General features: G+C 42.2%; 1 protein-coding gene and 1 long non-coding RNA gene across 9 annotated transcripts in view; one reads left to right on the forward strand and one right to left on the reverse strand.

Moving 5' to 3' along the window:
* Positions 1–4435: 4435 nt before the first annotated feature.
* Positions 4436–6929, forward strand: LOC140588868 (uncharacterized). Of its 2 annotated transcripts, XR_011990087.1 has the most exons (4): positions 4436–5601; positions 5758–5935; positions 6206–6255; positions 6335–6929. It is a non-coding gene; the product is annotated as an uncharacterized lncRNA (long non-coding RNA). The 2 variants fall into 2 exon arrangements; XR_011990086.1 differs by having other exon boundaries at positions 6206–6929.
* Positions 6930–11114: 4185 nt separating this feature from the next.
* The window catches only part of LOC111841538 (uncharacterized), a 53131-nt gene continuing 41066 nt past the window's right edge, over positions 11115–23179 (reverse strand). The window contains exons 3-9 of one of the 7 annotated variants that reach the window (XM_072711421.1): positions 21036–21189; positions 19017–19081; positions 17948–18241; positions 17642–17674; positions 14405–14446; positions 14205–14243; positions 11115–13164 (exon numbers count right to left, since the gene is read on the reverse strand). In XM_072711421.1, coding sequence (XP_072567522.1) covers positions 12950–13164; positions 14205–14243; positions 14405–14446; positions 17642–17674; positions 17948–18241; positions 19017–19081; positions 21036–21130 — 783 coding nt within the window. In that variant the 5' untranslated portion in view covers positions 21131–21189 and the 3' untranslated portion in view covers positions 11115–12949. Of the gene's footprint in view, positions 13165–14204; positions 14244–14404; positions 14447–17571; positions 18242–19016; positions 19082–21035; positions 21194–23179 lie in introns of all 7 variants that reach the window. The other 6 variants (XM_072711420.1, XR_011990090.1, XR_011990092.1 and 3 more) reach the window with 6 other exon arrangements.

Here is a 23179-nt window from a genome sequence, read left to right on the forward strand (position 1 = left end):
TTAGTCCGCATTCAGGTCTGTTTCCCCAGGTCTGTCATTGACGTGGTTTGCCGTGTGCTCCCCAGTCGTCCTGTCAGTCCTAAATAAACCCCGTTTACCAGCATTTTCGGCTCTCTCGCCTGTTTCCCCGCTCGCCCGCACACAGTCATCACAGACACACCTCTTAATAACTGAATTCAGGTGTTTCATTCAGACCCACTGCCACAGGTGTATAAAATCAAACACCTATGGGGGAATGCTGCACTGGCACATGCTGTGCAGTTTAATATAAAGACATTTTGAAAACAGAAAATAATGTATGAACAAAACATTTAAGCTGTAGCACGTAATATTTATTTTATTTTATATATGAATTTCACAAATTGCCCTGTAATGAAAATGGTGAAATTACACAGGCTTAATGTGATTTTTCTTTTATAACAGTAAAATGGCAGCAGGGCACAGTGAGCAGGTGGACACATTGATTTGAGTAAGAGGCCATGGTTACAATAGGAATTTAGGGTCTTATTTATCTTAGACCAGGCAAATATGAAATGCATAAGGTTTTATACCTGGAAAACAGATAAAATAGCTTATAAGGCAAGGAAAAGGTAGGCTACATATTATCCATCCATGCAGGAGTTAACAGCAGCTGGTTTGCACACTTAGCTAATCATCACATTTACCAAAGCAGTTGGGTACGGTGGCCGAGAGAGCTCAACACGCTGCAACTTCAGAAAACACATGCAAACAGAAAAAAACCATGCTGCAACTTCAGAAAACACATGCAAACATAAAAAAACCACAACAAATTAAGAAAACGTCTCCATCAGTTTGACAACACAGGCGCTGCAAATACGGAAACGCGCTGCAAACACACGAACGCGCTGCAAACACAAAAAACGCGATGCAAGCACAAAAAACGCGCTGCAAATAGCAGACCACAACGGAAATGTTTCAGGGGGACCTCAAAAAGTGACGAACCCATCTGGGAGCTGATTATTTGTAGTACAGTGGCTTTTGGTCAGAGTAGAGGTGTTGTGCGTGAACTAAAAGGTGTTTTTTTTAAACAATCTGATCATACGATTCATTGGTCTTTTGGATATTATTAGACTAATCTGACGAATCACACACTTAACTGTGGAACGTTATTAATTTAATTGCCAATAAATATCTAAATAAATATATGCAAATAAATGACAAAATTCTGCAGTGCTTCATTAATGGTTAAAAGCAGGTCAAAATTCATTACAGATTGATAGAAAAAAATATATTTTACAATTTATTCAGACCCTTAATAATAAAGAACAACGGAATACAAATAAAGCATGCTAAAATCGGTAACATTGTTATTTTTTTTTATTTTTTTTTTCAGATCAAAATGTATTGTCCGTTCTGTGGCTTTCTGTGCTATCGGTTGACACACTATCGTTTGCATCATTATTATTATATACGTGAGTACACAAGTACCCGTTTTTGTGAATTTTGTGCACAAATTTTGTAGCTCATGTGGGCGAAATGTTAGTTTTGTCGTGGAGAATGACCCAAAACCTGCAGGTGAGGATCAGTGGCCTGTACTACGAAGCGGGGTTACTGCCTTATCGGGGTAACTTGTCGGATTTAAGGTAGTCTGGGCAAAATGTAAGTGAACGAATATGAAGTCCATTTAAACTGTGGTACCTTAAATCCGACAAGTTACCCCGATAAGCCAGTAACCCCACTTCGTAGTACAGGCCACCGGTGTCATGCCAGGCTGTGCCCAGAGGTAATATGAACAAATAATCAGCTCCAAGATGGGTTCGTCACTTTTTGAGGTCCCCCTGAAACATTTCCGTTGTGGTCCCTGCTATTTGCAGCGCGTTTTTTGTGTTTGCATCGCGTTTTTTGTGTTTGCATCGCTTTTTTTGTGTTTGCAGCGCGTTCGTGTGTTTGCTGCGCGTTTCCGTATTTGCAGCGCCTGTGTTGTCAAACTGATGGAGACGTTTTCTTAATTTGTTGTGGTTTTTTTCTGTTTGCATGTGTTTAATGAAGTTGCAGCGCGTTGAGCTCTCTCGGCCACCGTAGTACGGGCCATTGACAGATGGCATATTTGCTAAAACCATCAAGGCGACACAAGAAGACTTTCAGTTATTTCAGCTATAAGAAATTTCAACCAATACTTCATATGCAGGCGGTGTGTGATGCTGCTGGCAGATTCATCAGCATTTTTGTGGGCCATGCAGGGTTGCTCCATGACACATGGGTTTTCAGCTATAACCCACTGTACCTGAATGCGGAGCACTGCCTCAGGGCTGCTTTCTTTAGGTGACAGAGGAATCCCGCATATGGAGACTCCAGTAGCTGTCAGCACTTCGTACCGCCCCCCAACAGCGACTGTGCAGTGACGTTTCAAAGCCTGACACTCAAAGGCCACTTTGTCATTAACGGGCCTTTGGCATCCTGACACAGGGAGGGAGGACCACACTTTTTAAAGCCCTGGAGGTGCAGGTGCCCTTCTGCACAGACGGTGTGACCACATGTGCTTTCCTGCATAACTTCTGCATCACAAATGGGGACATTATGGAGTTTGATGATGTGGATGAAGATGATGACACCCAACCAGAGGAAGCAGTTTGTCAGGAGAGAAGCGGTGCTGCAGTGTGTCTCCCCTGTCAGTTACTGCATTTACTAAACTGCATTATTTGGCAACGCCGAGTTCCTTAATTACCTTTTTACCAGTGCCTTTGCCTGTGTCTGTCCAATTTTGTTTTGGAAGGATTGATACCTAATGAATGCCTAATGAGTCCTTCGCAGTAAAGGTCTAAATATCACCTGCTTGAGCCCCTCATTGAGTGTAAGTAATCAGTCATAATTTATACACAAATCGGTAAATAATGACAGCATGTAAAGTACAATACATGTCTATTGATTAGGAAGAAATGAGGAGTGATGGATGGAAAATAATGGTCTATTACACATAACAGGAATGATATTTACCAAATTAAAATGTTGCTGCTTTAGTCACAGCTGTAGAAATTAAAACACTTATAAACACTTAAAACACTTACAATGGGTGTGTCCGAAATCGCGCGATTTTAGGGCGTAGTGCGTTCACACTGACAACTAAGCCAAAATTAAGTGCACTGAAAGTACCCGGATGGTGCACTGAAAACGGCCAGAAAACGCAGTGCAGAACGATGGACACTACTCGCACTAAACGGACGCCATTTTGACTACGTAGCGGAAGGGGAGGGACTTTCGGCAAGTTTAAATAATGGCGGACAACACAGACACGCAAGCTCAAGCGGAGGCAACATGCGTCATATAAATGTAACATTAATAAAATTATTTTACTGATGTATACTTCGGTGTGTAGCCTGTCACTCTCTGACGACAGTTATAGATAATTTTGAGTTTGCGATTATATCGGCTTGGAAGAGTTCGCACACGTAAATGTTAGCAGTTTTTTAGCCGGTTAGGCGGTCGTAGATAAGTTATATACACGCAAATAAAACCACAAGGAAATTCATTGTAAACAAAACACGGCAAATATTTTGGGGCGCTGGAGAATCGCGATCAAATGCTAGTCCGTCACTTCCGGTAAGTGCAAAACGTTAGTGTTCCATTTAGGACAGCACTTACCCATGGTAGTGTGCACTACAGGAGGAAGTGCGCAGTGCACACTACGCACTACATCTCAGTGCACTGAGGCAAGTGCGCGATTTCGGACACACCCAATGTGTAAGGAAGACAATGCTCCTCTCTGAAGGAGAACAAATGATGTCAACTTGACAATTTCAAAATAAACTCTAAATTGTAAATCTGCATGCAGCTCAGGGGGGTATTTCACGAAGCAGGTTTTGCAAACTCTGGGTTTAAACTTGAACTCTGAGTTGATTAACTCTGAGATGTCAACCTCTTAGTTTTTGGTTTCAGAACAGGTGATAACGATTAGTTTACAAAACTCTGAGTTCAATTAACCCTGATTGTCATGCGTGCACGAGCACATAAAAAGGCTCTATCAATGGCATCCAGAGAAAATGATTCACCATGACAACACAGGGAAACAAATCTCGCGCTTCCAATTTCACCCCAGTGGAGCTTGAATTATTAATGATGGCGTATACTGAATATGAGCATGCCATATCAAAAAAAGGAAACACGATTGCTGCTGCGAAAGAACGGGAACAAGCTTGGCAGAAAATAGCTGACCGAGTGAATGCGTAAGTATTGATAAGAACGATGTTGATTGATGTATATTTAAGAAATAATACTAGTTTTTCTATATTCTCTCTAATTTAATTTCGTTATTAGTTGTAACCCAGCAGGCATAAAGCGCACTTGGCAGCAAATAAAGATGAAGTATAAAAATATAGTACAAACTAGGGATGTTAACCGATGACCGTTTGACCGGTGGTTGGCCGTATCAACGTTAACCGGTCAAAGTTGTCGGTAGTCGGTTAAAAAAAATGTGATATCTAAATTAGGCTATTATAGACAGTGGACTATACGCTACTACAGTTAGCCATCTCATTCCTCATCTTTTTGTGTTAAGTGAACAAATTATCCCTCACACTCAATTTTTCATAACTCGCCTGTTTGTACTTAATAAACCAATAAAAACATTTGGCGCGAGGTCACAGCGTTTGGGTTCGCGCGCTCACAAGGTTTGCGAAATTTAACTTTAACTTGTTTTTCGTTAATTTATTTTCCAAGAATAACTAATGGCCAAATCGTTGTGTTATGTTTTAATAATTAGCACCCTTAACACCTGTCTGTGAGCTGTTTGTTGGCTACAGTATTCTCATTCATAGATTCTAATAATTTTTCGTTTATTTAATGTTATTCTTAAGAATAGCTGTAGGTTTTTGTCTGTTATGGTTTAGGAGATGTTGCCCTTAACAGAAGTTGACACTTGTCTTTTTGAAAAATAAAAAAATAATATTAATTATACAACAGAGTTGTCCTGTCCGTTATTAGAAGGCACACAGTGAGTTAGACCTGCCTTGGCCGGTGCGTCTTTTACGCATTCTGAAGGTGCCTGTTTTATCCATTGGTTTTATCATGTTGCAGTCTATTAGGCAACATTCCGCATAAGATGGGCTTAGATTTGGAAATACATTACATCTACATTTCAGTGTTAACCGATAAGGTGATGATGATCATCATCTTTCTTTATTATGGTTAGCACTACCTCAACTAAAGCGGCGTCTCTTCGGAGCTGTCATTTTCTTAAATGAGCCGTGGCAATGTTTCAAATGAGCTTCTAACCTAGACAAACGCCTTTATTTTCAAAGCGATCACCTTGTACCCAAACCATTTGAAACTAAGGAGCCATTTGTCCTACGATTACATACAACAATCTCTTCGGCGCCGCGTTTGCGGGACTCATGTTTCGCGCTGTAGGGGATTTAAAAAAAGTGACGTGAGTGGCAGTGTGTGTGTGTGTGTGTGTGTGTGCGGGAGGCAGAGCGGCAGAGAGATGCGACAGAGTTGCGAAATTGCAGGCGCGGCTCGAAATGGCTGTTATTTCAAATAGCGTACCATATTTTAAACTAATCGGTTAACCGGTTTCAACCGGCTACTGAGGCTCGGTGGTCGGTGAAGAAATTTTTTAGTTTTCGCCATCCCTAGTACAAACAGGTAGGCACTGGACGATTGGGAGGTTTTGCTTGTCTATAAGACACAAAAGCTACAGTTTCATCTTAAATCTGGCAGCATGTAATATTGTTTAAATCTTTTTACAAGGTTCTAAATGTGGGCTTGGGTGCATATGTTCACATTTTACCTACATATTAGCCAATAGGAAAAAGGCAGAGGCCCGAAAAACTGGTGGGGGGTCCACCACCAACACCTCTCACAGAGGCTGAAGAGATGGCTCTCAGCCAAAACACTGGCCGGCCCATGGCTGATGGCATCCTTGGAGGAAGCTCCTCCGATACAGCCATGCCCCAGGACAGAAGTTCTTGCATAAGAAGTAAGTAATTCATATGAATGATGTATGTGCATTTGTCCAGTGTTGGCTCAGTGATGGCTATCCATTAAACTCATCATCAAACCCATCATAATCGAACCGATTGTAATTTATTAAAAAGTTATAGATGAGTATAATTTGATAGATGTCATTACTTCATGTACATACTGTTGAAAGACTGATATTTGAAAGACTGCCCACTGTTGTAAAAGTTATTTTCAAAATGTGCAGGTCTCTGTTGATGAATTGCCTGTAATCCACATTGTCTTGCAGTTACTGATGGAGTAATCTCTGTTGTGAAACCGCCAGACACCCATGAAATGGTACATACTCTTCTCGAGATTTTTCATACTATGTCTTTCATTATTGGTGTATGCAAGTAAGAGATAGTCTTCACTACAGGATGAAGACACCTTGTCAGCTGTCACAGGGAGGGAAGATGTAGAGCAGCCTATGGTATGCACTTTCTAACAAATACGTCATGTAAGTGATGCACCATTTTAAAACATTTATCCTTTCTTCACAGAGCAATGCAGAGAATCTCCAGGGTGAACCGACTGCATCCACAGCCACAGCGCAGCTTACCTCTGTAAGATGCTTCAGTATTTGCCTGCCAGTTATTGAAAAATTGGATTAAGAATCATTCTTCTCATTAAATGAAAATGTCGTTAGCTACAAGTGTCTATTTTCTAAGTTATATTCATAGTGGTACAATTTTCACAGTGCAATACTGCCAAGATGTAACATTTTTGTGTATTCTAATAGCTCCCTGTAAAGCAGTTGTACAAAATATACCTTGAGAAACAAATTGAAAAATCGGATCTGGAAATGGAACACATTAAACAAAAAATGCAGAAAACCCTAATAGAAATACAAATATTGGAACATCAGTTAAAGGTGGGTAGTGGCACAAGTTGATGGATCGTTAACTGTCTTTCAAAACAAAATATTAAAATACTGTTTTGCATAATCAATTACAGGAAATAAAGAAGAGTTCATAAAATGATTGTCATTTGTTTTTATTTGCAACTTATTTACTGGAAATGATTAGAACATATTGCGTTTCGAACAGCTTGTCCATCTGTTGCATCAACAGGAATGTCAGGGTTGTTATCAGGGTCAACCTCTGGGGCAGCAACCCAGGTTTCTCTTCTCATCATTGCAATATTGTGCAGGACTACGCATGCAACAATGATATCACAGGCCCTTTCTGGGGTGGCACGGAGGCCACGAAGGCACTGGAAACGGGCCTTCAGTATGCCCAGGGTCATCTCTATTCTGGCCCGGGTCCTGCTGTGAGCCAAGTTATATCTTTGCTGTGGGCCAGGCTCAGGATCAGGGTATGGGGTCAGCAGATAGGGCTGGCATGGGTACCCCCTGTCACCGAGTAGGTAACCACTGAACTCCCCTACAATAATGAGTAGACAGTTTACATGTTAAGGTGCAATATGAGGAAACAAGATATTGCTTAAAGATTATAATATACTGTAGCTACATTGTATACTCACCACGAGCAAGTCTAGCACTCAGTGTGCATTCACGGAACATTCTGGCATCATGCACAGACCCAGGCCACTTTGCCTCCACGTTGCTGATGACATAGGCTGCATCACATATAATCTTCACAATGCAGAACAGTGATTAGTTACTGTAGATGTACTGTAAAGTAGGCCAATAATTCAATGCAGTAAACTACTAAAAGCTAGAAACACCTACCTGCACATTAATACTGTGGAATGACTTTCTGTTCACATAGTCTCCTTCATTTACTGAAGGAGCCTTAATGGGAATATGTGTGCCATCTATGCAGCCAATCACACCTGGAAATCCTAACAAAGAGGGCATAAGTCTACTTAATTTTAACAGGTACTGCAGTCAGTTTCTAGTTTTGTATGGTGTTACAATGCAAAAAGTGTAACTGTATTTTATCTAGTCTTAACCTACAATTGTTTATTGCTTCAAATCTTAAAGCATATTACTAAATATATGAGGCTATTACTTCATACCTGCAATTCTGTGGAATTCTTCCTTGATTATTCTATTACATCTGTGACCAGGAAATGCCACAAACGTGTAGAGAAAATGTTTAAGCGCAAGAGTAACCTGTCTGATACACCGGCAGACGGTTGCCTTAGAAACATGTTGAGCGTCACCAATATTGTACAGAAAGCTGCCATTAGCAAAAAAGCGAAGTGCTGTACAAAGAATTTGCTCGGAACTGAGAGGATGTCCACGGTGTGTTTGACGAGCAAAATGAGGGCTAAGAATATTGTTGAGATAAATGATTGTCTGTGATGAAAAACGGTAACGCTCTAACAGAAAATCATTTGTAAACGATAAAATATCTAAACGGGGTCTGATCACCCTCTCCTGACGTAGATTCCTGCGGATAATTTGTGCTTCGATGTCGACCGGTCTTTCGAGAAAAGGACACGCCATGTCTGAGAAAGTACTTGCTTTAATCTGACTTCATTTAAAGAGGAGGAACTCAGAGTTACAGGGATTAAACCTGCTAGCGAGCAGGTTAGCTTAACGGGGTATGTTACCGCGGTAAATGACTCAGAGTTGGGCTTATCTGGCTTTTTGAAACCGAAAACTTTGAGTTTCCCTTAACTCACACACAACTAACTCCGAGTTTTCACTAAACCCGCTTCGTGAAACGGCCCCCAGCTCAGGCACATTTCACCTTATTTCCACAAAGTCAGTCTCATTAGCATTACAGCACAGTAAAAGAACAGACATTATCACAACGTTTTGTCTGGTCGAATTGTATTTGTATGGCCACCATGAGGCGACATACACTTCATGGTACGAATGATACAGTATTGTCATTTCTATAACACTATTTTCATAGAGATATAACTATAATTCTGCTGCAAGGGAATTTTTAATTTTAAATTGTAATTGTTTTACATCTGCATATATTTACTTATTACTTATCACTATCCCGCATATTAAAAATACACACCATACACGTACAGCATATACCGCTGACGCGTTTAGTTCTTAGGAAGTGCCTCTCAAATACCAGCTGGACGTGAGGAACCAGGTTCAGTTCCACATATCTGGCTCTATGTGCTCGAGGTGTTGGGGTTCTTTTTTATTTTTTATTATTTTTCATAGTTTATTTCTGAATTAAACATTGAAATGTGCACTTATTCATTTAATCAATCGTAATATTAGTACAGTAAATTGGAGGCTCCAATACTAGGCAGGACCAGAAGGGGGGGAGGCTTCTGTTCCCATTGTCGAGAGGAAGCAGAAACGCCCTCGTGCAACTAAAATAAATTTTTTTTTTTAGCGAGTTCAAGAATTACGTCTTAACATTTGTTATAATACATTAGACAACAGAACTCACCCTAAATTCAATAGCATTTTTTTCTTAAATAAATACGGAAGGCAATACAAATCGTGCTAGTTCTTGTTCCCCTTTAATGTGATGTGAAATAACTGAGGGCAGTGCTGAGGGCGGCCAGCATCCGGACGCATGGCGCATTGCTGATACTCATGAATGTTATACTGAGAATAAAAACAACCATCTATGGCAGGGGTCATCAACTATATTTGTCAGAGGGCCAGAGTTTTACCAGACAGTCTCCTTGGGGGCCGGACCCCCAAGAAGAAAATCAAGTAAAAATCTAATTTTGGCTTAACATTATGTTTAAGATGGTCCAGTCGCGGGCCGGATTGAACGGCTCAGCGGGCCGGATTCGGCCCGCGGGCCACCAGTTGATGATCAGTGATCTATGGTATGGACGTAAAACCCCGGAAATCGTAAGAGCAGAGTGGGGTATTTTGTGCCGTTCTCAATTTCTCACTTACTGTAAGTTTAAATAAATCAGTTACGCCAGGTGATTTCAGAAGACGTGGAGGATTCCGGTGAACCTATTAATGTTTGTGCTTCCCTGTGTTTATCTAGGATGATATGTAATGAACACTATGAACACGCATGGTCAGTTAGTGTCGCTAAGCGTCTTCGGGCTGAGGGGGGGAACACGGGGAGAAACTCAGAGTGGGGGAGAGGGATTCAAAACCCGAATCTGCCGGTGTGAGGCAACGGCGCCACCCACTGAGAGCTTTTCAGAGAATCTCTTACTGTGTGGTATCGTTTCAGAGGGTGTTAAAGAAGATGACATCATCTATATTTTTGGTTTTAATGTTAGTTTAAAAAGTAATTCCTTCTGATTGTGTAACTATACTGCAAGATGTCTGTAAGGAAAACAGCAAACAGGAAGTCCCTCCTCAAAACAGGAAAACAATGTGTTGCTTGAGGTGAATCTGATGCAGAGCTGAAGCCATTTATTCCAGCTTGCAAAGTGTCATTTACAGTCAGCAGAAGTGCCAGTAAATGCCAAAGGCCTGCTGCCCTAATAAGCAAGGACAGGATCATGGCACCATGTATGTAATGGAGATCAGACAGGGAGATTAGCTATTTGTTCTGGCAAACGGCAGTGAGTGCAGAGTGACTAGGGGAGGGGGGTTGTTAAAAAAAAAAAAAACCAGGAACTCACACTAACTTCCCCTTTTATCAAAACCACTTCCCCTTATGTGAGACAGTCTGCATGGCTTGTCACAGACATCAGCAGCACTAACTGTGTTAAAGTCGTAGCTCTGTGTTCTCCTACTGGCCAGCATTCTGAGTAAAGCTGCTGCTGGATTCTGTCAGTCTTAAGGGACAATCTGAGCAGATACCAGTGCTGGGTCACAGGGGGCAGCAGAGAGCCATTTGCCCCCTGTGTAAATATCACATTGTACATCGATTGCATCCTCGCCAGACTTGCACCTCAAGTTCATTCTTGGAAGGCAAGTTAGCAAGACTGGTCTTTGTGTTCTTGGTATTGAGATTCACCCCATGACCTAAAACACTGACCTTTAACTCAGGAAGCACAAAGGAGCACAGGACGCTACAGGGAGCCAGTGAGACCCGGCAAGCCAATTGGATTTGGGCTGGATTTTAGGGTGATTTATGCTCGCTCTGGTCTAACCTGAGATGCCCCCCGAGGCAAAATAAACTGACACAACTATGGGGAGATGCATTGTGGGAATTCACAAGAAGTGAGGTAAAGGCTGACATCTGGTCAGTGTGAACACACAGCAATATATGATGGTTCTGCTGGGCCCAGATTCTCACTCAATTTTATAGGTCCAATTCTTGGAGATGGAAAAAACACATGCAACTATGAAACAGTCAAAACACAGAGAAGGTTTATTGTATAAATCTGCATAAGTGCATTTTTCAGTTGGGTAATAAGGCAGAAATCAGAAATGTTTTTATCATATTCTGAGTTGATTGTTTTTACCAATGTAATATATACACATGACCACAAACACACATTTGTATTTATACCTGTGTGGGGACAGTCCATTCGTTTCTATGGGCCAAACCCTAATCCCAACAATGACAACCTTAACCCATACTCAGCCCTAACCTTAACCATAAGTAACCAAGCAAAATACAAGACTTTTGGCATTTTTAGTTTTTTGATTGCAGTCACAAATTGGTCCCCACAACATCAAAATAACAGGTTTTCATCACAGCATACTATATACATAAGCCCCCCCCCCCCAAACATGAAGGGGAGGTGGGATTCAGACCCACTCAGCTTGTCACCAAGACAAGAAGTAGTATTTTAAGGCTGGGACAAATTTAGAAAAATCATAAGAAAATAATAATGATGATGATAACAAAAACAACATCATAATTTATTATATTATTATTATTAATAATATTAATTTTACCACCAGCAGTGGTTCTGACTAGGTAATCCACCCGAAGCTGAGTAGGTTTGGGCCTGGCCAGTACTTGGATGGAAGACCAACTAGGAAAGCTGGCTGCTGTTGGAAGAGGTGTGGGTGTGGAGAGCAAGTTAGTCAATCCTGTGGTATGTGTGGATCCACACAATCCCCCAGTGCAGTGATGGGGACACTGTTGAAAAAATGTTGCTGTTTTTCAGATGATATGTAAACCTAAAGTCCTCATTATCTGAGGTCATAGAAGATACTGGGGTATCCTTTGAGAGAGTAGGGGTGGTACCCCAATGCCCTTACTAAAATTGCCCACCTTGGCCCTTTCAAATCTGGTTTCCTAGTCATCCCCTATTTCTAATTGGTGAATTCTCTCCTGCCACTTAACCACTGTGCGGTAAGCGTACTGGTGCAGAATGGCTGCCATCACATCATCCAGGTGGGGGCTACACAGTGGTGGTAGTTCTACAAAGCACTTTGGGTGTCTTGGAAAGTGCTACATAAATGTAACATTAGTTTCCTCCATTCATGGTGCATTTCAGTATTTAATATATTTATATCTCATTTACCACTCACATTTGCTTGGTCTTTCCCACATTGTCTGTACACAGCTGCTGACAGTCTGTGTTTACTTTATTAAATGACTCTCTCAACTATGGTAATAGGTACGCCATCCACCACAGCAGCACAGACTTTAACCCGGAGTGGGCTGACCTTTTCCCTAGATGCCGTGTTCTGTTGTGTTGCTGACCCTGTGGGTTCAAGATCAGGGCTGATGAGAGTTTGCCGGAAAAGGGAAAACTCTTCTGACGTTGCTGGCAAACAGCTTGTTTTCTGGTCCTCAGACTTATGAAAACACTGTCCCACTTCAGAAGGCGTTTTAAGGCAGGTATGCATTTACACCACCGGTGCTCACAATGTGGGCGTGTCTGTTAGGAGTTTTTGGGTAACGGGTCACTGCACCGAATGCTTATGGCTGTTACCTATGGACAGTTATAGCATTTACTTATTGATTTCATGGGCCTTATCAATAGTCCCAGCCCTATTAAGTTTAGCATTAAACTCATGTATTAAGCAGGATTTATGAGAGTCAAAGTTGCAAAGCAGATTGAAGTATATCATCACATTTCATATTTTATATATATAAAAAAAACAAGCAATTATGAAAATCCGTTATTATTCAGCCGGTTCCTCACACAGCTGGTTCCTCCATCTTCTTATCAGCACTACTTTCCCCAGCATAGCCAGAGGCACCAGGGCATCTTCAGAAAGTCAAATCAGGGCATCTTCAGATGGTCCTGGATCAGGCAGATTTTTTCCTCTTTTCTTTTCACCTTCTTTTCCACATGTATGAAAAAACTGGATACAGTCAGTCAGATTTTCATCTGTTTGGTGTTTCTGCCATAATTTGATCAAAACTGCAGTCCCCGCGGCCACCACAGCCAACACAACTAAAACAATCACCACAATCACTCCTGGTGGAGGCCCTGCAGAAAGCAGAGAGATCAGTAAGTGTCCAGACACATTTTCACACAGACACTCGATCCTCAGTCAGTGTAAAATCTTACTGAAGCAGCCAGTAGAGTCGCATCACTGAGCCGACAGCTCGACCCAGAGCAGCTTTCCGTCTGACCCCTTTCTGCAGCTGTTACAGACCCTCCTCAGGGGTACAACAGCAGGCCCCCTGAGGCTCAGATCCACACCCTTAAGCACCCTGCCTGCTGGGCCCTGAACAGCCAGTTCGACTCATCCATCCATTGTCCAACCTGCTTATCCTACTGGGTCGTGGGGGGTCTGGAGCCTATCCCGGAAGCAACGGGCACAAGGCAGGGAACAACCCTGGATGGGGGGCCAGCCCATCGCAGGGCACACTCACACACCATTCACTCACACATGCACACCTAAGGGCAATTTAGTAACCCCAATTAGCCTCAGCATGTCTTTGGACTGTGGGGGGAAACCAGAGCACCCTGAGGAAACCCCACGACGACACGGGGAGAACATGCAAACTCCACACACATGTGACCCAGGCGGAGACTCAAACCCGGGTCCCAGGGGTGTGAGGGAACAGTGCTAACCACTGTACCACCATGCCGCCCCCAGTTCGACTCATAAAATGCTAAATGCTAATAGCGCAGGAAGGCCAGGCTATGAGGAGTGTGTATCTGCTGTGAGCTGCGGGCACTGGGGGGCGCTGCATCACCAGCATGACCCTCTGACAGCTTCACCCCCTGCTGATGGGTCAGAACCCACTCTGTCACTTGTCTTACGGATGGGACCATTTAATCCCAAAAAATCATGGTGATGACTTGGTAATTATCATTACTAAGCTGTAGCATGTAAATATTAAGAATCCACCATTAGGTAGGTACTGTAGGTAGGTGTGTCATGTTTAATATGTCTCATGGCAAGAACTAGGTTCAGTCAATAACTATTCATACAGAGACAGGAATCAGATAAACTGGATACAGATAGCAGCTTATACACTGGGGCAGAAGCATGTTTATCACACAGGGTATAAACTCACCTGCATGGTTTTCAACAGAATCTTGGTTGTCTTCTGACCCTGGTAAAGACAAGCAAATCAGCTGATATTGTACAAACTGTGGTGACCACGTACTGCCAAAACAATTATGATTGAGAAGCAGTAGCAGGTAAAATAAATCAAACTAATGTAGGCATCATACTGGGGCAGAATCATGTTTACCAGACAGGGTATAAACTCACCTGTAGAAACTTCTCTCTCTGTGTATGGCCTGCAAACAGGATCTGATCCAGGAGGAGAAAAAAAACTAATCAGCAGATCCTGTGTGAATTCTGGTTTATTCCAGAGATGGGGACTCAAGTTTGTGACTCTAGAGTCTTTAAGGCTCTGTTGATATTTCTACACATGCGAAGCACTGAGTGTACAACACACCCCAAACCGTAAAGGCATTAAACACATCATGCACAGAGCATAGAAACTGGAGCCAGAGAAGCGTGAGGTCAGGCGATATCAATAATCTCTAACGCACTTTCTGTTCTGCCACTAGTTCAAATTGTGGACCCCATATAAAAAAGTGCAGGATATTCCAAGGGTTATTTTACATTAGATGGCACCACTTAGAAACAGGCATTGCTTAACCTGTGCTGTAAAGTATATAGTCCTACATTGTGTTGTTATACAGTGACACAGGTCGACACAGATCGATAATTTGCAATACTGATCTGATAATTCGGCAGGAATGTCCCAAACATGTTTCTGACAAACCATGTATTTTCCTACAACTTAAAAAGTGGCTGCACCTTTCCATTGTGCCCCACATACGGCGTATATTTTGTCTTGAATTGTTCGGATTTCCATACCGCATTCAAACAGGTTTTAATAAATTAAAAACATAATGCAAGCAAATAAGTAGAGTGAACAATATTATCACCGACCTCTCTCCCATGATTAAAGGAGCAGCACAACTACACACATTAATTTAACTTTTTAACATTGAGTTTGCAGTTTTACTTGTATAATCATTTACTTACTTGCACACACACAAGCTGAGAGACAAATTAACTCCATTAATTGGAGTTTTTGCTTTAGAATGATGTGTAAAATTGAAAATCGCAATTTACTGTAACATGCATTTACTTTAGCAGCATGACAAATGGGGTCTTGGTTAAACTCATTCATTAGCCAATCACATCACTTTAATGCAGTTGAGGGCGGAGTCTGGCGTGGTTTGGTCTGGCTGCCTCATACACAGGATGGTATAATTATATTGGGAAAGGTTTCAGTTGTGTGTGTGTGTGTGGTACAGGTATATGTTACATTGTGGGGACCAAATGTTAAGACTGGGTAGGGGTTAAGGGTGACACTGCTGGGATTTGGGTTTTGCCCATAGAAATGAATGGACAGTCCCCACAAAGATATAAGAACATAAGAACATAAGAACTATACAAACGAGAGGAGGCCATTCGGCCCATCGAGCTCGCTTGGGGAGAACTTAACTAATAGCTCAGAGTTGTTAAAATCTTATCTAGCTCTGATTTAAAGGAACCCAAGGATTCAGCTTGCACTACGTTATCAGGAAGACTATTCCATACTCTGACTACACGCTGTGTAAAGAAGTGCTTCCTTAAATCCAGTTTGAAATGTTCTCCCGCTAATTTCCACCTATGGCCACGAGTTCTTGTATTTGAACTAATGCTGAAGTAACTATTCGGTTGAACAGCATCCAAACCTGTTAGAATCTTATAGACCTGGATCATGTCCCCCCTCAGTCTCCTTTGCTTGAGGCTGAACAGATTTAGCTCAAATAACCTTTCCTCGTATGACATTCCTCTAAGACCAGGAATCATTCTTGTGGCCCTACGCTGCCCCTTTTCTAAGGCCGCTATGTCCTTTTTAAGATATGGTGACCAAACCTGTACACAATATTCTAGGTGAGGTCTCACCAAGGAATTGTATAATCTTAGCATTACCTCCCTTGACTTAAACTCCACACACCTGGAGATATACCCCAACATCCTATTGGCCTTTTTTATTGCTTCCCCGCACTGGCGAGAATGAGACATGGAAGCATCAACATACACACCAAGGTCTTTCTCATAATCAGCTACCTTTATTTCAGTAGGTCCCATAAAATACCTGGACTTTATATTTCTGCTCCCTACATGGAGTACCTTACATTTGTCTATGTTAAATTTCATCTGCCAGGTGTCAGCCCAGTCACTAATTAAATTAAGATCCCGCTGTAGCTGCTGAGCCGCTAGTTCAGTATCTGCTACACCACCCACCTTGGTGTCATCTGCAAATTTCACCAGTTTACTGTATATATTGGTGTCTATATCATTTATGTAAATTAGGAACAAAAGTGGTCCTAAAATTGAACCCTGCGGTACCCCACTATGAACGCAGGCCCACTGTGACATCGAGCCTCTTATAACTACTCGCTGCTTCCTATCCATTAACCAGTTATCAATCCAAGTCGCTACAGTTCCTAAAATACCTGTGACATACAGGTCTGTGTGTGTGGATTATGTTTATATTACATTGTGGGGACCAAATATACCCCAACATGCAAAACAAACCTGTTGTTTTTTTTTTACACCATTTTTAAGGTCCCCACAACGATCTGTGAATGCAATCAAAAAAGTAAAAATGCCAAAAGTCTCGTACTTTCTTTGGTTACTTATGGTTAAGATTACGGCTGGCTATCCGTGTTGGGATTAAAGTTTTCCGCCTAGAAATGAATGGAGAATCCCCACAAGGATATAATTACAAACCTGTTCGTGTGTGTACATAGTTGATTGTTGTTGCCAAGTTTGGACCGTCTTTGGGCTATGTTTGTAACTGTTCACGCTAATCCTGATTAAAGTTTACCCGTTCTGCTCAAGGGATGTCTTCATCATAATGTTTTTGAGAAACTATTATAAAATCTACATTAGAAAAGTACTTAGGTGCTCATAAAAACTGTATTGCTTCAAAGCCATTTGAAATCATGATTACTTTGAAAATGTATATAAGTTTAAGGAACTATGAGACAATCAGTTTTTGAACTGTTAAGCTGTTGATTCCATTTAGTCACATCAGTTACTAATAGAATAGAACGAATAAATGGTTACATTTTTGATAAATATTAATATCAAATTGAAGTCATGATGGAGGCTTGAGACTTTGATTCTAATTTTGTGACTCATGAACATCTCTGGTTAATTCTTGTTTGTGCCAAATCCTGTCATACAACCATGATCTCTGAACACTAGCCATGTGTTTGCATGCTGCTCACACACGTATGTTAGGGAACCTGTAACATCCCACATGGCACGACATGGCACAGTGACATCAAATGTGATGTCATGGACATGGCTAAAACAGAGGCCAGGCTGGGGGGTCAGGACAAGGTAACAGCCTTATTTACATTAAATAAACCTGCAGAGACCTCTGGGGGAGGTAACAGCTTCATTCACGTTAAATAAACCTCCACAGACCTGCGGTGACTCCAGTTGTTTGCGTCTGGCCTCCTGCAGATAGGGAGGGACAAAAGCAGCAGAGTCAGCGTGAGCCTGTAACTCAGAGCTGCAGCAGTGAGTGTGAGATGCAGGGTAGCAGCAGAGAGTTGGGGGCCGGGGGATAAAGGCGGCCTGCAGAGAGTCCCTACTGCTCTCAACTTCTGGGTCACGGTTCTGTTCATGCGGGTCAGGGGGCAGACTGAGCTATAGGAGGCTCTGCCCCACAGAGACGGGTGTCGGGAAGGTTAAGGAGGGGGAAGGGGAATCGGCAGAAGGGTCACATACCTGTAACATTAAGGTGAATGCTTTGTATAGTTTTATGATTGATTCGACACATATACACCCCATCATCCTCTTTTCTGACAGGATTAATGACCAAAGAGAAGTTGTTCTGTCGGATGGATTCAAGCCGAGTTCGATTCACATAATGACCAGTTTCACACCAGCTCCCATTTTTAAACCAACAGGCAGGCCTGCCTCCAAACATCCACATGACATGAACATCCTTGGTGTCTGTAGCTGCTGGTCCATCACAGCGCAGCGTGACAGTGCCTCCGATAGCTCCGGTAGTGTAGATAGCTGATTCATATACAGAACAATGTCAGGTTATTATTATTATTTATTTAAGGTGAGGAAACACAACAGGTTGACAGTAAGTCATTCATTTGAAAAGTAAAATAACAAGGAGGAAGAACAAGGAGGATGAAAGAAAAAAAATCTCAAAAATTGCAGTGACAGAAGCATTAAGTCATATTATGCAGTAAATATGTGAGGACTGTGAGGGTGCGTACTGTACTTTTCCCTTAAGGAGGGGCCTGTCTTGTGTGTGTGGGTGTGTGTGTGGATTAGGCTTATATTACATTGTGGGGACAAAATGTTCCCTACAATGTAATGATAATCTGATATTTTGACCTTCTGGGGACCATTTTCTAGGTCCCCACAAAGATCTGTGAATGCAGTCAAAAAAGTAAAAACATTTTATTTGACTACTTATAGTTAAGGTTAGGGCTGCGTAGGGGATAAGGTGGTCATGTTAGGATTACAGTTTTCCCTATAGAAATGAATGCTCTTCTGGATGAATGGGCAAAAAATCCCACAGACACACTCCATAATCTTGTGGAAAGCCACCCCAGAAGAGTGGTAGCTGTTATAACTGCAAAGGGGGGACCAATTTCATATTGATGCATATGGAGAGAGAATCGGATGTCATAAAAGTTCCTGTAAGAATAATGGCCAGGTGTTCCAATACTTTTGTATATATAGTGTATCGCATTTATACTGTGATGAGATATCATGCAGCCCCATGACATACACAGCCAATTACACACAGGATCAGTGTGGGGTGTTTACTTACTCTGTGAATTGGCACCTGGGAGACAGTGACCAAGGCAGAGGAGCAGCAGAGGCCTGAACATCATCCTGCAGTTAGAGAAGATGAAGATGAAAGAGGTCAGGATTCACACGTATGAAGGATAGGAATAAAAATACAAACTCAGCCCAGCCGTCTGCAGTCTGCATCCTCAGGGTCAGGCGATATAACATTTAAACTACGTTAAAGTAACATCATGACCATCTGCAGTGTCAAGCATAAGTGTTAAGGAAAACCCCTCTGGTTAGTAGGATACCTCAGCTAACTAACCCAGGCAGCACCTTTTGTGACATTAATATACACTCACCTAAAGGATTATTAGGAACACCATACTAATACGGTGTTTGACCCCCTTTCGCCTTCAGAACTGCCTTAATTCTACGTGGCATTGATTCAACAAGGTGCTGAAAGCATTCTTTAGAAATGTTGGCCCATATTGATAGGATAGCATCTTGCAGTTGGAGATTTGTGGGATGCACATCCAGGGCACGAAGCTCCCGTTCCACCACATCCCAAAGATGCTCTATTGGGTTGAGATCTGGTGACTGTGGGGGCCATTTTAGTACAGTGAACTCATTGTCATGTTCAAGAAACCAATTTGAAATGATTCGAGCTTTGTGACATGGTGCATTATCCTGCTGGAAGTAGCCATCAGAGGATGGGTACATGGTGGTCATAAAGGGATGGACATGGTCAGAAATAATGCTCAGGTAGGCCGTGGCATTTAAATGATGCCCAATTGGCACTAAGGGGCCTAAAGTCTGCCAAGAAAACATCCCCCACACCATTACACCACCACCACCAGCCTGCACAGTGGTAACAAGGCATGATGGATCCATGTTCTCATTCTGTTTACGCCAAATTCTGACACTACCATTTGAATGTCTCAACAGAAATCGAGACTCATCAGACCAGGCAACATTTTTCCAGTCTTCAACTGTCCAATTTTGGTGAGCTCGTGCAAATTGTAGCCTCTTTTTCCTATTTGTAGTGGAGATGAGTGGTACCCGGTGGGGTCTTCTGCTGTTGTAGCCCATCCGCCTCAAGGTTGTGCGTGTTGTGGCTTCACAAATGCTTTGCTGCATACCTCGGTTGTAACGAGTGGTTATTTCAGTCAAAGTTGCTCTTCTATCAGCTTGAATCAGTCGGCCCATTCTCCTCTGACCTCTAGCATCAACAAGGCATTTTCGCCCACAGGACTGCCGCATACTGGATGTTTTTCCCTTTGCACACCATTCTTTGTAAACCCTAGAAATGGTTGCGCGTGAAAATCCCAGTAACTGAGCAGATTGTGAAATACTCAGACCGGCCCGTCTGGCACCAACAACCATGCCACGCTCAAAATTCCTTAAATCACCTTTCTTTCCTATTCTGACATTCAGTTTGGAGTTCAGGAGATTGTCTTGACCAGGACCACACCCCTAAATGCATTGAAGCAACTGCCATGTGATTGGTGGATTAGATAATTGCATTAATGAGAAATTGAACAGGTGTTAATAATCCTTTAGGTGAGTGTATAACCTGGCTGAATATCAAGTCTTCATCAATGATTGTCCCTACAGGACTTTGTAGAGTTTTTGTGGTTGTTATGGCCAAAACACTTTCGCAGCTTTTCTTAAAATTTGTGATGCGATTTATGTTCTATTTGAGTTTTTTTGTGGAAAAACTGCATTTATTGGTAGAATTGCAAGCTCAGGCATTTTTTAAACCACTGCCATTGAAAAAAGAGATACAACTACTTTGTTTTTGTAGTTCTTTTTATATCACATTTCAGTGCTCATTGATCTTTCGGTGCTTAGTTTTATTTATTTATAGGCCCTGGAAAACCACCGGAGAGAAGCACAAAGACAAGTTAAAACCTAAGTCACCAACTGATCCTTTCCCAAGAACAGCTCAGTGATGACAGAAGGCATTGACAAGCTGATGCAGAAGAAACTGAATGAAGGAGACAGGAACTAGAAAAATCGTATGAGGTGAAGTCAGAATTCGGAACACCCTACAAACCAGCAATGGCACCAACGTTCCCTCAAGTAGTGCTGCTCCCTCCAGTAGTGCTGCTCCCTCCAAGGCAGTTGTACCACACACAAGGGATCCCTCATGGGGACGAGGTACCACCATGCCCATCACCGGACCTCCAGGAACATAGTGCCTGGAGGACCTACCTTAAAGAAGACCAATAGTGCAATGGGTCACCACCACAGAGCTGAATAAGGTAGCTCAGAACATTGCCACATTTACTCCTAACCCCATGGAAGGCCATGACACTCATACCTATCTACAGCGCATTGACTTGCACCTTCAAAGACTGGACAATGTGACCAATGACCAATCACATCCAACCTAGAGGTCCACGCCAGACCCCAACCTAACCTTGGAAGGCAGTCATCCTCAGACACAACCACCAACCCACGATAATGGTTGGAAGGCAGCAGGCCCCAGTGAATGCTACTCTGGTCCATGTCCACAGCAGCAAAATCGGTGCAGGAAACAGCGCTACCGTTATAGATGCAAACCAAAATCGATGGACAGTTGAACAGACAAGGAGACAGTTCGGGGAACCAATTCCCCAATTCAGGCTGTCCCCCATGATCTCAACCGGGTCTGTGGCAGAACCATCACAACAAAAGGAGTTATGAACCGGACTCAGGGCCTGGACAAACCGCTAATAAGAACATAAGAACTATACAATGAGAGGAGGCCATTCGGCCCATCAAGCTCGCTTGGGGAGAACTTAACTAATAGCTCAGAGTTGTTAAAATCTTATCTAGCTCTGATTTAAAGAAACCCAAGGATTCAGCTTGCACTACGTTATCAGTAAGACTATTCCATACTCTGACTACACGCTGTGTAAAGAAGTGCTTCCTTAAATCCAGTTTGAAATGTTCTCCCGCTAATTTCCACCTATGGCCACGAGTTCTTGTATTTGAACTAATGCTGAAGTAACTATTTGGTTGAAAAGCATCCAAACCTGTTAGAATCTTATAGACCTGGATCATGTCCCCCCTCAGTCTCCCTTGCTTGAGGCTGAACAGATTTAGCTCAACTAACCTTTCCTCGTATGACATTCCTCTAAGACCAGGAATCATTCTTGTGGCCCTACGCTGCACCTTTTCTAAGGCCGCAATGTCCTTTTTAAGATATGGTGACCAAACCTGCACACAATATTCTAGGTGAGGTCTCACCAAGGAATTGTATAATCTTAGCATTACCTCCCTTGACTTAAACTCCACACACCTGGAGATATACCCCAACATCCTATTGACCTTTTTTATTGCTTCCCCGCACTGGCGAGAATGAGACATGGGAGCATCAACATACACACCAAGGTCTTTCTCATAATCAGCTACCTTTATTTCATTAGGTCCCATAAAATACCTGTACTTTATATTTCTGCTCCCTACATGGAGTACCTTACACTTGTCTATGTTAAATTTCATCTGCCAGGTATCGGCCCAGTCACTAATTAAATCAAGATCCTGCTGTAGCTGCTGAGCCGCTAGTTCACTATCTGCTACACCACCCACCTTGGTGTCATCTGCAAATTTCACTAGTTTACTGTATATATATTGGTGTCTACAGTATGTCATTTATGTAAATTAGGAATAATAGTGGTCCTAAAATTGAACCCTGCGGTACCCCACTATGAACGCAGGCCCACTGTGACATTGTGCCTCTTATAACTACTCGCTGCTTCCTATCCGTTAACCAGTTATCAATCCAGGTCGCTACAGTTCCTAAAATACCTGTCGCTTTGAGTTTAAGTGAGAGCCTCTTGTGGGGGGCAACATCAAAAGCCTTTTGGAAATCTAAGTAGATGACATCATAGGCCTTCTTATCATCAACTTCCTGAGTAGCTTCCTCAAAAAACTCCAACAGATTTGTTAAACAGGATCTACCTCTCCTAAATCCATGCTGGCTATCCCTCAAAATGTTATTTGAGTCCAGGTAATCTAACATTTTCTCTTTGATTATAGCCTCCATAACTTTACCAGTTATACAAGTTAGACTGATTGGCCTATAGTTTGACAAATTACTTCTATCCCCTTTTTTGAAAATGGGCGTTATGTTGGCATGCTTCCTATCAGAAGGTACCACACCTTCAAAATGAAGATGAGTAGGTCTTGCTCCAATTACTGTGTGACTTCTTC

This window comes from Paramormyrops kingsleyae, chromosome 4, assembly GCF_048594095.1.
Source record: "Paramormyrops kingsleyae isolate MSU_618 chromosome 4, PKINGS_0.4, whole genome shotgun sequence".
Lineage (NCBI taxonomy): Eukaryota > Metazoa > Chordata > Actinopteri > Osteoglossiformes > Mormyridae > Paramormyrops > Paramormyrops kingsleyae.